General features: G+C 34.2%; 1 protein-coding gene across 5 annotated transcripts in view; it reads left to right on the forward strand.

Annotated features, from left to right (window-relative positions):
* The window catches only part of RhoGAP19D (Rho GTPase activating protein at 19D), a 503,360-nt gene that overhangs the window by 279,363 nt on the left and 207,695 nt on the right, over positions 1 to 16,302 (forward strand). For all 5 annotated transcript variants that reach the window (XM_090412052.1, XM_090412051.1, XM_090412054.1 and 2 more), the window contains one exon: positions 14,901 to 15,026. In XM_090412052.1, the coding sequence (XP_090268178.1) occupies positions 14,901 to 15,026 (126 nt within the window). The remainder of the gene's footprint in view (positions 1 to 14,900; positions 15,027 to 16,302) is intronic.

Genomic DNA, 16,302 nt, shown 5'->3' on the forward strand with positions numbered 1-16,302 from the left:
AAAAGTGGTGACGTATCTGGAGAGTACAGTGGATGTTTAAGCACTATGGTGAATTTGCGCAGGCATATTGTTATGCAACAACAGCCAGGTGTTTGTTTGCTACTGCTCTCCTTTCACTTGTCTCATCGTTGATTCATATATTACCACACCACGATAGTACTGACTTTTAACCATTTGGCATCCTGAACAAATTTCTTCTGATTAATGCTATTAATGTCCAGGAAAAAAATCTTGCTTTGACTTGAGACTTCTATGGTCGAACCTTTTGCTGTCTTGGAGACATCAGCAATAACCATCTGATGCTTTTCCATTTAGTTTCCACATCATATCAGAAACATCATGATTTATTACTAATCATGATTCTTCTATGGTCTTGGTCAACCGTTTTCGAATTTTTGATAGGATACTAACACCAACTCACTCAAACAACAACAACACACACTTTAGCAGTTAAATCATATATTTCTTTCTTCTTTAGACTCTTTCCATCCACTGCTGCCATCTTCCGTAACTTTCCAGTTCTGCCTATCTTTATCCACCATCTTATGTCAAACCTTTGTAGATCATCCCTCCATCTTGTCCTTGGGTGACCTTCCCTTCTCTTGGTGTCTACTCAGTGCTTAATTTTGTCCACCTTTCATTTTACTATCTACTGATATGGCCAGCCCATCTTCATTTACATGTTTAAACACTTCACAATATCTTATATTTTAAATTAAAGGTGCCAAGAAATTATATTCTGGTTTAATCCTGTATCCAAGTGTATTGAAGTAACTTCATGTCTAGGCTGCTTGTATGTAGAGGCCAATAACTTCACATTAATTGCCTCATTATCCCATAAGGCAAAGCACACATCCATTTGGATGTGTATAATGCTATGCATTATAGAAAGGGCCACTACCTAGATTTGTTTCAACCTTTATTGAGGTGGAAAAAGTAAAGGGATTTCATCATAGACATGGTAGTATTAGGAGAAAGAAAAGGCCTCAGCTCTTTTACATCATTATGTAGCTAAAGGCTATTATTTTATCTTTCTACCAGTTTCACGCATTCTGAACAAACAAAAGACCAATTGAAACTAAGCGCAAAGATGACTGATGTCCCAATGGTTAGCTTTATCTAAGTTAACCACCTTGAGTTGGCCTTCTCTGCCCTTGATTGCTCTTCAGCCATCTCTGCAATTGACCGTTAGACCACAGTGAACTGTATTATTATTATTTCGTGACACTTCCAAACAGTCAAAAGACTCATCAAGGGAGGTCACTTGCTCTACAACTCTCCATCTCCATCATCTCCATCAATGCTATCTACTGCTCACCACCACTATTAGTATTTTTTGTCTGTAAATTGTGTGTGTCCTAAAGGCTGATTTGTCTGTATGCGGGATGAAAAAACCCAAGTTTCTGACAGGGGGAAAAAAACCCCTGCTACCTCTGTATGAGATTGGCTAACTCACCTTTATTTGAAAATATAAAGATTCCTCCTGTCAGCTAAGAGGATGGAACTGTTTAAAAAATCTCTCATAGTGAAAATAGATAGCATTTTATTTCTTCTGGTGATATTGCATAATATGGGTAGTCTACACCACCTAGCCAAAAATTTAATATATCCTAGACTGCTTCTTTCTAAATACAAAAATCATTTGACTGAGCAATAAAATTTCCACAATACAATATTATAAAACATTTGTATGTCATCTTGCTGATTTTCACAGCCATGTTTCTTCCTAACCTTCCATAAATGGTATTTTAATTAATTATAAAAATCAAAATTCTCTTCCCATTGATGACAGGTGGTGGGTACTGCAAAAAAAAAAAAAAGTATCTGTTCTGCTGTAAGTAATGGAATGCCCAACACATCATATAATCTGTTTCAAATATGCAGAGCAAGAGAGCAGCTGTAGAATGCATGTTCTACTGTTTTCAATTGGTAACAGATGGCACATATTGGATTGCTGATGTTCAAGTACCTCCATTTGATGGCATTTACTTAAAGTTGACTTTCAGTAAATCTCCAAGCAAGATCCTTTGTCTTAAGAGGTATCCTTGGAACTTTAGTGAGTTATGAAGTGTTATTGTCAGTATCCAACTATGGAAGTTCTTTGAGAAAGAGGTTGAAGATTTCTTTATACCAAGTTTTACTTTTATTAATGGAAAGAATTTCAGTGCCAGTATGTAGCAATCTTAGAGTTAAGCAAAGAATGTTGTAATATTCAGGCACAATCAGCTTTTGAACCCTTATAATTATTTACTCCAAATATGGGAAGACGAAAACCCAGGTAGTATCAGAGAAGGTCGCACATGTGTGATTAGTCTGCAACATTTTATGGACTTTTGAAGCTGTATTGCTTAAATAGCATAATTTTAACCCTAGAAGCCCAAAGCCTCCATTCTTCTTTGATAGTTCAAGAAATTCCTTTTTAATTTCTTGTATTTGCTGGATGAAAATAATTGCACATGTTTACTATATAATTGCTTTTTTTCATCTTCTGTAATGTCTGTAATATTTATTATCTACAGTTGAGCAAGGAAGATTATGGTTTTAAGTACTCCGGCTTTAGAAGAAAATGTAAGCTGCTCCATTTTGTTGTTTTATAAGTTTTTGTACATAAGTTGACACAATGAAAAAGGAAAAGTTAGTCCTTGTTGGGGATCAAAATAGTAGAATAGGAAATGATTGTCAGACATACAAAAATATTTTGGGAAAATTTGGATATAAGAGCAAAGTTAATAATAATGGCAAATATCTATTGGATTTCTGCTCAGGACATGGATTGGTTATTCTAACACCATGTTCCAACATAAAGATGTGCACAAATTCACATGGAGAGAAGAGGCAAAGGAATAAGAAAAGTCTCATTGACTGTGCTATTGTTGATAGTGATGCACCCAAATTTGTTGGGTGCATCACTCTCATGCACCCAACATTCTCATGCACCCAAATTTGTTGAGGTTTGGAACATTTTTTAGAGCTTCTGATGATTACAAGAATAATCTTTCATACTTGAACTTACTGTGGTGTATTATTTTAGTTTTCTTCCAACGAATTCTATGGTGGGTATCTATGACATGGTCTGCAAGCCCAGAGTGGCTGCACTGGTGAAACCGGATATAGTCTTTGTGTTCTGAAATCCTGATATTTGCTGTCCTGCCTGTTTGGCCAAAGTAGGACAATTTACAGCTGCAAGGGACCTGGTATACACTAGGTAGGTCTAGGGGAAGTGGTTGGTCATTGATAGAGCAGATAAGGGATGCCAACTTTTTATATGCTCATTCACGCTACAAAATGTACTATAGGTTTACAGTAACCTCACATGGTTGATGTTATATTTTTGCTCTTCCTTAAATAATTTACTTCCTTAATGAATTTTCCTCTCTACAATAACTACAAGACTTATAAAATTTCCTTGACTCTAATATCTGTATCACTTCTTACGTGTTCATTCTATAAGGAAAGCAAATTCTACATCTCTGGCTGATTCCAAATTTTACACACATGCTTACCCTGACTGTTAAAGGTTATTCCTTGCTAAAAGAAATGAATCCTCTAATTTCTTTCTGGGGCAGTCTCTTCTTCAGATATTGACATATTTATTTTTTAAAGCTGCGCCAGCCAATAATAGAGGGGACTCTTATTCAGGAAGACTTTTCCAGACTTTTGGTGCACAAAGGTGAATAAATTTAGTACTTAAACTCATAAATTAAACACTTTACTGTGGCTAAGTAAATTCTGGTTTGCAATATTGGAATCGGTTGATTATAGTTTGTAACAGTTTTTACTTTTTAGTGCCGTACATCAGTTATGTACCCTGAAGATGTCAACAGACTTAGTTGGTAAAACTAGTTGGTATAACGTAGTTGTTTATTATATGTACTTGATCAATATAATCCCAATAAAAGTCTTTCCAAATTCATCTCTTTTTTTTTTTTGATTATCTTCTTTGCATATTGAGTTCTTTCACAGATGTCTTACTTGATTTTCTATTTCTTCTCTGATTTCTCCTTGATTAACAGATTCGTTATTGTTAATTTCAACTAATGTTGTTCCATTCATATTTGACTGGAAAAGTGGCTCCTGCAGTTCTGGAATTTTTGGGCAAATTTCTGTTCAATTTTGTCACAAACTTTTTGTGATTTTACTAAGTATATTTTGTGTGAAAATAACATCTTTATTAGACTGACTTGGAAGAACCAGGAACTCTTCTTTGTGCCTCTCTGATTATATGCACTGTTCTAATCAGCTTTACAGGTGCTCCCACTTTCAGCAAAAGTTCTGAAAGGACAGGTAGTAATTGATGTTTCAAACTTTTGCATTTCTGACAGGGTTTGAGACACTGATTAGCGACATGTCCAATCTCTGTACAATTAAAACATTTAACCTTGGGGCAGTTGCCACCCAAGTGATTGTTTGAACCACAATGCAGGCACTGCCTCTGTATTTCAGGATAATCTTGTTTGCATATTGAAAAAAAAAGGTACAGGCATGTTCACATCCTTTGTGAAGGTGACCTCCAATTTCTGGGAGAGAGATCCTCCTAAAAATTGTTAATTTTTTCATCTGAATGACTGGAGGTGGATGCATATATTTGTATTATACATAAATAATACCACTTCTTGATTTTTAATCTGAGAATTGTAATTCTCAAAGAGACTGATTTAAATTCAAGAATGTTATTTTTCCATCTGTTATGGAACTTAAAGTTGCCAAAAAATTTTTTAAATTTTAGTCTCTGAAGTAGATATCACATTTGTGATAATAGGCCCATTTTGTCCTTGGCTGCTATGGCCTTCAATTCTTATTAACTCTACTTTTTTTTAAGGGGAGGAGGGTAGTTGATCAGTTCTTCCACGTTGACCAGGCATTTTGGGATTCATCCTACTAGGTAAGACCTTGGAGAAAGGAGCAAGAAGAAAAGAAAGAAAGAAAAGTAGGGACAGGTCAAGAGATAACATAATAGATATATATTACATGAAGTAAGCCATGGTCCTGTATCCGGTACCTGGGATTTGCCACTCCTATACTCACTAAAAATCTCTCATTGTTTAATGGGCTCACTATAGTATTATGAGATGCCAATATCAAGAACCTGCATAATATATTCTTCATTCGAATTTCTTCAACAAGATATTTCTATCATCACACTTCCTTTTCCTCAATGGTCACAACCTGAAAATCACTGAAAAAAAAAAAAAAAAATCATTTGCCATTTTTCTCGTAATTCACCAAGAAGAGATCACTTTCATAGGATATGTATCCCATATGTTAGATGCACCTGTGAACATGTTGCTCATATTGTAAAGAAATATCATGAGTATCCAGAGCATGTTCTGCCAATCTCGACTTATCAATTAGATGATTGTGGATATAATTTTTGTGTTCTTCAAGGTGGATGCTGAGGTACAAATCTGTCCAAAGCAGGGAAAACTGCAGACACACATTACTTTAAACACTTGGAAGCTCAAGAGAATGTAGTTAATCTTTAGGAGAGTGTATGAGGATAGCTAGCTGAAAGAAAGATTTGAAAGTGGTATGGAGATCATATTTGTAGAGTACTTTGGCTATTTTTTTCTTATGTACTCTTAACATATGGATGGGAATAGTTTTGCTGTGATCCTGTGTACTGGAAGGATAGGCAGTGCATGCCTAAATTGTGACTAAATTGTGTGCATGCAGCATAAGTAAATAATTACAATTGCATATTATTTTATTCTCATGGAAGTAGTAGGAGATTATGCTTTGCATTTTCTCCTGTACAAAATAACCCAAAACTAGAATCCAGTAGCTATTAATACTTATTTTGGACGTAGTAATGCCCCCTTTTTTTTTTTCCTTTTTTTTTTAATTAGTTATAATGGAAAATTTTGAACACGAAGATCTGAAAGATAAGTTAGTTTTCTTTTTTTTATCTAGCTAGTTACCAGTTGCCATCAGATAACCTCCATTATTGAAACAATGAACTTTTGAACAAAACAAAACAAAAGCCAAGTGCTATAGTTCGCCCACCATTTGTAGGTCTCTCCTTGGCATTTTGCCAAGAATAGTCGATTCATGCTGAAGGGGAGAAAGAAATGAAGGATGTACGAATTGGTCGCCAACATGCTTAATCACATGCTTTCTTGTCTGTACTAATACTAGCTTGATTTTTGTTGTCGCTATTTTGCATTTTTTTTATTATTAATTTGTATGATGGATCCAGTACAGTCAACAAGTTCTGTTGTTAAGCATTTCGGTAGCTCTTACAAAAGAATATTGAATGACGTGCTGATATTCTGCAAAAAAGAATCGTCAGAAGGCTGTCTCCTTGTTCCCCTTTCTCAAGTCTAACAAATTTAGTTTTAATCCTTTATTCACACTTGGATAAAGGATTAAATTAAATTTGTTATACTCTGGTCAAGTGGAAAATAAACTTTCAACTTTCTCAAGTCATAAAACGTGCAAGTGCAATTGCGGGCGTATCGGGGTCGACTGTTAAAATAATTCGTAGGGATTCAAAAGGTGAAGGTAAGCCAAAATTTAAATCTCCTAAAAAAAAGCATCAGAGAAAGAAAAACATCGAAACTGTAGCTTTGAACGATTTTGATGTAGACGTTATAAGAAGAACTATTCACGAATTTTACGTGGTCGAGAAAAGAGTGTCAACTGTTCCGAAATTGATTCCTGTGCTTAAAGAAAAAATTAATTTTCCTTGGAAAAGAGAAACTTTAAGGAAAATACTTCATGAAATCGGATTTTGGTTTAAAAAGTCCCAGAATAAAAGGAAACTTATCATGGAGCGAAGTGACATTGTTTTATCTAGAATGCAGTATTTGAGAGCAATAAGATGTTTCAGGGAGGAGAAAAGACCGATTGTGTATCTAGATGAAACTTGGATTGATAGTAATTTAACTTATGGAAAATGTTGGCAGTCTAAAAGAAGAATGTGGAGTGCTACAAACTGTAAATGCCTCATGCCGCATAATAATTTTGTGTGTGGGTGGAGAAATGGGTTTTTTACCGAATTCAAACTTACTATACAAAGCCAATTCAACTACTGGAGATTACCATGGGCAAATGAATTCTACGATCTTCGAAAAGTGGGCAGAAGAAAAACTGATTCCAAACCTTCCTAAAAATGCTGTTGTTATAATTGATAATGCTTCATGACACTCTATTCGATTAAACAAAGTTCCAAATTGGTCTATAAGAAGCAAGTTCTTATGGATTGGCTCTCTGCAAATAACATTTCTCATTCCCTAGATATGCAAAAAATTGAATTACTTAATTTGGTCAAAAGAAACTCGCCCACAACTAAACTATTTATATTCGACACGATGCTCAAAGAACATGAGCATCGTAACTTTGAGGCTACCACTATATCATTTGCCCAAACATATTCAGTGCTATTGAATATGTTTGGGCAAAAGTGAAAAGTTTCATTTGCCATCGCAATAGAACTGGGGATATTGACATGTTGAAACTTTTTAAGCTTTCAGAACAGGCGATTGAAAGTATTACAGTTCAAAACTGGGGAAAATATTGCTCTCATGTCACCTCATTGGAAATTATGTATTGGGACAGAGACGGAATTATCGAAGAATTATGCGAACCTTTGGTGATCAGTTTAAGTGAAAGTGATGGCGATTCGGACACCGATTCAGATGACTCTGAAGATTAAAAGGATTTGATAATGGTATTTTTTTCCAACGTTTTTTTTGCATGGGTTTGTTAAAAGAGTCGCAACAAGTCATAAATAATTAATCGGTTTAGAACATTAAAGTTCTTTCAACTGTAAGTTTAGAATACCTAAGTTCATTTGAAAAAATTTCTGTTTTTCTGTATAATTATTTTTATTTTATAGAAAACTTTCTTAAAAATAAACTTAGTTAAATTTTTGTTTTATGCTATACCTTTTTTAATTTTGTTAATACTCTACGTGCATTTTTCCAACTGTTATACAAACAAAATAGTTACACTTTAAAAAACAGCAATGTTCGTAAAAGAAAAGCTAAATTTTCCGACCTGTAATAATAAACAAACTCATCCCAGAAGACAGATTGATTACCCTATTATCGGAATGGATTCTCCTTTTTCTGACATGCCAGAAGTGTCGAGGGATCTCTAATTGGTGGGCGAACAGTACTATCACACATCAGGATAAAAAAAATCTTTGAATTTCTATAATTACTAGGGTGGTCTGAAAAGTTCTTGGCCTTGACCATAGATGGCAACACTGTTGGCAAGATTTTTTTTATTTCTAAGTTGGTACATCTGTCATAAGCTTCCATGTGAAATTGCAAGTCGTTCTGTGAAGTAGTTTTTTTTCATCCTGCATACAGACAAATTGGCCCTTCAGAACACACGCAATTTATAGACAAAAAATACTAGTTATGGTGGTGGACGGTGGATGGCGTTGATATGGATGATTGGTAGTAGAGGTTCGGTGTTAGTGGTGGGGACAGAGAGTTGTGCAGTAGGTGTCCTCCAGCGATGAGTCTTCAGACTTTTCGGAGGTGTCACGAATAATAATAATAAAAGTCATTAGCCTCTATATACAAGTAGTTCAGATGAAAATATATTCCCCATGCAAAACATTGTTTTGCTTCCTTGGGCAAAAGATTAAAACCAACTACACTCGGGTCTCTTTTTATGCAGTTTTGAAGTTATGCGGTTGCATATTTTATGCAAATTCAGGGTTTCCCCGTTGTACATAATGAACAGTACGTTGCAGCACATTCTGGCGTAACATGAGTAACGTGTAAGCAGTGAATGTCTGCGAAGTTTAATTTTGCATATGAGTAAGTGTTTGTCTTTTGATTATCATAAGTCTAAATTTTGCTAATTTTTATTTTAAAGATTTAATTTGGCCTAAAGATGAGAAAAAAGCACCGAAGAAAAGCAATTTCTTTGGAAATGAAACTTGCAATTTTAGATCACTTAGGAAAATGAGAGGAATCTACGGCGATTGGTAAACATTTTAATTTAGGCGAATCTACTATAAGAGCAATTAAAAAGATTGAAGTTGCAATAAGAAAATCTGTCATTTCTGGGACAAAACTAAGTGCCAAATTATCATCGTACTCAAGAGAAGCTTTATTAAAAAAAATGGAACGAGCGCTCGTAATTTGGAATGAAGAATTAACTCAAAGAAGAATTCTTATAAGTGGTTATTTAATAACAAAAAGCTCTTTGGTTTTATGAACAGATGAAACAACTGGAGCCATCTACTTCCCCTTCCCAGGCTGATAAAGAATTTTTGGCTAGCAAAGGATAGCTAACCTTATTTTTAAAAAGGAATGCACTTCATAACGTGAAGATTACAGGCGCGGTCGCAGCAGCAAATGAAGATGCAGCCAATAATTTTCAAGAGAAGTTGGCTAAAATTATTAAAGATGGTGGATATTATCCCGATCAAGTGTTTAACACTGATGAAACAGGATTGTTTTGGAAGAAAAGGCCTAGTCAAACTTACATCGCAAAGTCTGAGAAAAAAGCAGGTAATTTAAAGCAAGCAAAGATCGATTAACATTGTTACTTTGTAGCAATGCATCAGGGGATCGAATGTTGAAACCCCTCCTAGTAAATCGATCTCTAAGACCACGTGCTCTAAAATCCAAAGATCTAAAACAGCTGCCAGTACATTGGATAGTTAATACAAAGGCCTGGGTAACAACTGCTGTATTTACTGAATGGTTCAATAATTGCTTTGTACCAGAAGTGGAAACATATATGAAGCAAAAAGCTCTCAATTTTAAAGTTTTATTAATTGTTGACAATGCAACAAATCATCTGCATTTAGAACATCCAAATGTGCAGGTAGTGTTTTTTCCACCCAATACAACAATCATTATTCAGCCATTAGATCTAGGCAAAATTGCTACTTTTAAAAAATATTACGTTAAGCCCACTTTTCAATTTATATTGGATAAACTAGATAATGAATCATTAACAGTAACTGACTTTTGGGAAAAAATTTTCTATTTTGGACAATTTAAATCATGTTGTATCTGCTATTGCTGAAATATGACCACAAACTTTAAATGCCTGCTGGAAAGTAACTTGGCCTGGATGTGTTGCAAACAGTGCAACCATTCAAACATCTGTTATCAGTGTTACACCCTGATAATAGAATATTATCAGGGTGTAACACTCATAATATTAACCCTGTATAGATAACTAAGCAAGCAAGATTGTTCCTAGGCAAATATCGTTAAGAGCCTTTGAAAGTAACAAATACAAAAAATTAAAAGAAAGAAAAATATGCTTGTATCCAAGTGAAAATACAGCTGAAATTGTTTGTTGAACTAAATAAAAAAAAGAAGTGAATTTTATTACAGTGGTGATATGATAAAATAAGGTTAAGTAAAGCAAAGAAGATTAGTCATAGGATTTTGTATGTGAGAGGCTAGTTTTTACACTTGAAATAAGAGATTAAAGATTCAAGTTAATTCTTAGAAAATTTTGGAATAGGATTAATTTAGTATAGATGACATAGAGATTAGCTTAAACAAAAACTAAAGCTCAATGTCATAATTCCCGAATTGAGACTTCGTCATGTGTCAGTCGCATGCACATGGACTGCATGATGTTTTGGCAGAAAAACGGCACTCTATTTGGTCAGTGAAATAGACTCCAGTAAGGAGGGGGGGAAGAAAAGAAATTGAAGAAGGTGCCGGTAGGAGTCATCATATAAAAGGATTAGGAACCCCCTCCAGGGGCTTTTTTCCTGGAGTTTCTTCACGAGTCTTCGTATAGGTCTCACGCGGTTTTCCTGAGTGACGGGTTAAGAGTTTTCTCTGTCCAACAAAATAAGGAAACAAAGTGTGCGGGATTTCGATTCCGTGTTCCTATTGTAAGAAAGGAGGAATGTCGTTTAGTTAAAAGAAAGAAGATAATATAAGTGTGTTGCATCACCCAGTGATCGTAACGAGAGAAAGAAATCTATAAAGAAGTCAGTGCTCATGTGGTGAATTTTACAGCCGTAGAATAGATGATCCTATGTGTGTCCTTGTTTAAAGCATGTAAAGTAAAGATCGTGAAAGCCCATTTTAATGCCAAAGGAACATAGGAGTGATGAGTTATAGAAGCGTTAGTTCTAGGAAGGTACAATTGGAAAGTGTAGAAGTCCCAAGTCATAAGGTACTGTAAAAATCTCGTGTCGATTCAAATCATTTGTAACTGTATTCACTGTTCAATTACTGAACAGTTGAAGTGATTAATGTAAATTATATTAGGACTTTAGTGCATGTCAGACTAGAATGAGAATAAGCTTGTTACTATTAATTAATAAGTATTCATGTGCCTAGAGATTTATTCATGTACATTGTATTTTATTTGAGAGAGTTTTAATGGTCAAAGAGTGTGTATTAGCACAGTGAAAGGATAGTTTAAACCATACTGTTTTAATAAGTTAGATTGAGTAAACTGATTATATATGTCCATGGTAATGCAGCATTATAGCGCATTCAGACTAGTAAAGGGTTAAGTAAAGTGTTAACTAGTTCTGGGATTATATATATATATATATGTTTGTACGTATAGAATCTGTTATGGTGGCATGATCGCAATTCCCATATTGGATTTTAGCCTAATACTTGTGTTTTGCTGGTGTTAATTTGTATTTTTTATTCTTAGTATTGAATTGAGTTTTATTTGATAAAAAAATGAATTGTACGATGTTTAAGAGTTCAATAAACTTTTGTTCATTGAAAATACAGTTGTCTGAGATTGCCACTCAATGCACTACTTGTAAAAACGTACGAACCTAATCACGCAGGGGGGGAGTTGTTAAGTTACGAGGTAAAGGTCATGACTGCATGTTAGTTTCACACTTAGAATTTTGGTAATTGCTCCTTGTTTTTGAATTTTATATCTTAAACTAAATGTCCTGAAAGAAGGCGCAGTATAAAATAAATGTTTAGGGACAGTAAGGGGAGAAGAAGCTAGAATATTTGTATTTGGGTGATATCTCGTATATAGATAAGATTTGGATAAAGACAAGTAGAGTTTCACATGTGAGGATAGTTGAAAAGCCTAATAATCGTAAATTGGGACACAACATCGGCTGAAATCATAACTTTGGTACATGAAATTGGTGGAGAAGGTTTTGATACATTTAGCCAGAATGAGGTAAACAAATTGCTTGTGCATAATGCCTTAAGTGATGATGATATTATTGGATATCGATTAATTTTGGATATCGTCGAAGATCCAGAAAACGCTAGTGAAGGGGAAGAAAAACCTGTCCCCCTCACTGCAAATATAATTAGAAAAGGTCTTGAACTGTGCAGTAAATTGGAAAATCATTTTCTTGTTAATGACACAAATTCTGAACGAGCCTTTAAATTCCAGCATGAACTGAAGAACTGTATTTCTGGGTATCGAGAGGTGTATAAAAAATTAGTAAAATCAGCACAGAATGAGGGTAAAGCTAATACTGTTTGCGAAGAATTTGCTTTTACCATTCAGATCTGATGCGCTTACTATTTCTTCTGGTGATGAAAGTGATTTCGCATCAGTTTGCAAGCATTGCCGAATATTGTCTAATAGCAATGATAATTCTGATGAAAAAATGTAAAAAAAATTGTTAGTTTTCAATAAAATTAAATGAATAAAGCTTTAAAACAAACTTATGCATTTTTATTTTCCTGAATTGTTATAAACTTTTTTATGCGATTTTAAGTTTATTTAAATTCATAGCTTCGGTTTTATGAAGTTTAAGAAAATTATGGAACATATCCTTAATTTTTCAACGTAAGTTAGGTCTTTTTTGTGTGATATATTATATGCGGTTTTCTGTGGAATGTATTTACCATAAAAAGCGCATAAAAATAACATATGCATAAAAAGAGACCCTACTGTATATAATTTCTTGGTATCTTTAATGTATAGCAGAACCAAGGTAAAAAACCTTCAACATGGAATCAGGAGTTAAGTTGGTAGAAGATAAATGAGGCTTGGGACTGATCATTTGCATTATGGGTTATGCTAAGGCAAGTGATGTGAAGTCAAGTGATGTTAAGCGATGTGGATATATTCTGAAGATCAAAAGGTTGAATAAGGTAGGTGTCATATTGATGAACGAAGGGATTTGATATAAAATCTGAGGCAGAAAAAGATGAATAATGATAGCATTCCAGTGATTGAAGAGTACCAAGAGCAGACTAGGAAGGTAATGCAGTTGGTTAGGACACCAAAATTGCAGTATGACCAAAAATTAGCACATCAGGCTAAGAAAAATCTTAGGAATGTTTTTCCAATATGTGGTAAGTAGAAAGAAAAATTATCTGGAAAGATGATGATAATGATAATGGATGAAAGTGATAGATTGGTAACTGCTGCAAAGGACATGGTTGAGGTATTAGTGAACAGCTCATAGTGTATTTCATCCTCATCAGTTGGAAATCATAAGAGGCTCAATCGTTGATAAAATTGGAGAAAAGATGATGATAATGATAATGGATGAAAGTGATAGATTGGTAACTGCTGCAAAGGACATGGTTGAGGTATTCAGTGAACAGCTCATAGTGTATTTCATCTTCATCAGTTGAAAATCATAAGAGGCTCAATCGTTGATAAAATTGGAGAGGATGGCTTAATTATGAGCACACATATGACTTCATTCTCTGAAAAAACCCTGTCTGTTTATAAGATTGTCTATCTTAATCTCAATTGATAAATCTTTTATACATAAAATTCCTTACATCCTATCCTAGATGAGATTGAAATCCGGGTATTTCCAACCCAGTAGCTTTTGTGTTATTCTTTTGACTCCGTGAAGGTATTCTTCACTTAGCACATTGCCATTGTTTGTATAGTATGGTGTGGTATCATTGTCAGCTGAAATTCACTGTTAGTACAATATATATATAAGAATGATGGCATAAGGTCAGCAATAAAAAGACAAAGACAATGAAAATAGGCAGAATCATTGAAAATGTCAACTGTGTTGTGAATGGAGAACCTGTGGAACAAGTAAAACATTTCAGCTACTTAGGCATGATTTTTACTGAAGATGGTAAATTAAATATAGAAATAGACAACAGAATCAACAAAGCTGGTATGGTGGGAAGTCAATTGAATAAATTCATATGGAATAAGAAAGAAATTAGTCGGAACACTAAATTAGCTGTATACAAGACAGTGTTCAAACCAGTTTTAACTTATGGATCTGAGAGCTGGGTCAGAAGTAAAACACTTGACCAAAGACTAGAGACCGCAGATATGAGAGTCCTGAGAAAGATTAGAGGCGTGAACAGATGGCATCAATGGCAATATCATATTAAAAATGAGGATATTAGGAAAGAACTTGACATTGTCAGCATCCAGGACTGCGTTAGCAGAGCTAATCTCAGGTGGTATGGTCACTTAAATAGAATGGGAGAGGAAAGATTAGCAAAACAAGTGTTCTCTGCCAGGTTGGTAGGAAAACGACCCAGAGGAAGACCAAGATATAGGTGGATTGATACGGTACAAAGTGCCTTAGACGATAGAAATATAAGATCTGATAATGTTGGAGTCTTGACAAGTAACAGACTGATTTGGAGGAAAATTGTAGATAGGAAAGTTAGTAATGATGTAATTTTTTCATGTAGTACTGTCATCCTGTACACCCCTTGAGGATACATGGCAGGAATTTGATGATGATGATGGCATAAGATGCAAGTTAATGAATATTATAAGAGGTGTGTATTTTCTTTAATGTGTTTACGATTTCATGAGTCATTTTAATATTTCTTACATCTTTCTACATTACATGCAAGCTTAAGGCAGTGCACTGATGCCAGCTCAGTTCTTTTTTCTTGTATATGCATTGAGATTTAAAATTTCATGAGGAATGATTAATTATGTTTATTGAAATACACCTAACTTTATATTAAAAGAATAAATGCATTACTTTTTCTTTCCATTTCCTGCACTTCTAGACACCCAAAATTAAGCATGCAATTGGACCACCATCTACACCAGAGGATGTCAGAGATACTAATTCTCTCTCTCTTCAAGAACTTCAAGGGTGGTTAATTTGTAAAGTTGTTGCAGTGGAAGGAAAGGTAAGTTTGTTACACAAATAATGCATATGCTGTATTAAAATTGGCTTTCATCTGCCCATCCATGTACAAATTTAGTCTTCTGTTTCTATTTCACTAAATTTTTATGTGAATTTCTCTGATGAAAAGTTGTAAAACTATTGTTTGTTTATTTTTAGTATACCACAGGTGAATTAGATAATCCATAAAGCCTGCTCTTGAGAACAAATGTACCACTTTTTCAAGACATTTTAGTGTCCAGTAAAGTGACAAACAATTATTTTCAGAATTTTCTAAGCAGTAAATTTACATTTGTTCTTATGTAAACTTTCATTGCTGTGTACAGACACCCTACTATGTAATTTATTTAAACTGTGTAATTTAAACTAAAAATCTTCCTCACTGGTGAGCGTTTTTCTTTGAATCAAGAGGTAATTGCAGTTGTAGAGGGGTATTTTGCAGATCTTACTGAGAACCACTACAGGGACACGATGATGGTGCTAAAATAAATGTATTATCTTAAGGGAGATTATGTTGAAAAATAAAAATAATTTTGAAATTATAAATTTGTTTTTTCATTGTTAGGCTGAGAACTTTTAAGACCACCTACATATATATATATATAGTTTGCGTGCGCTCACGCACACTCATGGTATATAATATAATAAAACCAGAATGAGATAGTAACAGTTATTTTAATTAAAAACACATTTCATCCTAATTACATAGGATTTTTTTAGGTGTAAACACGAAAACTAGTAGACAAACAGTAAAGTTTAACAAAGATGACAAACCACTATGTAATTATACAAGATACTGATTTTAAAATATTTCTAATTGTGCATTGCATTGTTGAGCACGTTGGGCATATTTATACATTCACGTACACGCTCTTGGTTAATGATGGCTAGGATGTATTCAGACAAGTTGATACTTAGCTTTATATTTAGATGTTTTGGATCGAATGTCATTTATAAGGATACCTGAATTCTTCTCTAGATTACGTTTTAACAGTGATGTAATAGTTCAGATTTATTGCATAACAAAACTTGATGTCTCATTGCCAAAGCATCTTGTGGAGCTGCTGAAGAGAGTACATGTGATGACTAAGCTGAGGCCTCACTTCTTTGGTATTTGATATATCGGATGATTTTTCAATGCATTTCTTGATTTTTCTGTCTGTTCATAGTAAGATGACCCACATTTTCACAATAGCTGACAGATACTCAGATATTTTATTGGTCTTATCTTGATAAAGGGGATGAGTATGGTGTTGATTTTCTGTTCTCTAATTATATGT

The sequence above is a fragment of the Typopeltis vanoorti genome, chromosome 22, assembly GCF_054136105.1.
Source record: "Typopeltis vanoorti isolate ZY-2024b chromosome 22, IOZ_Tvanoo_1.0, whole genome shotgun sequence".
In the NCBI taxonomy this organism is placed as follows: Eukaryota; Metazoa; Arthropoda; class Arachnida; order Uropygi; family Thelyphonidae; genus Typopeltis; species Typopeltis vanoorti.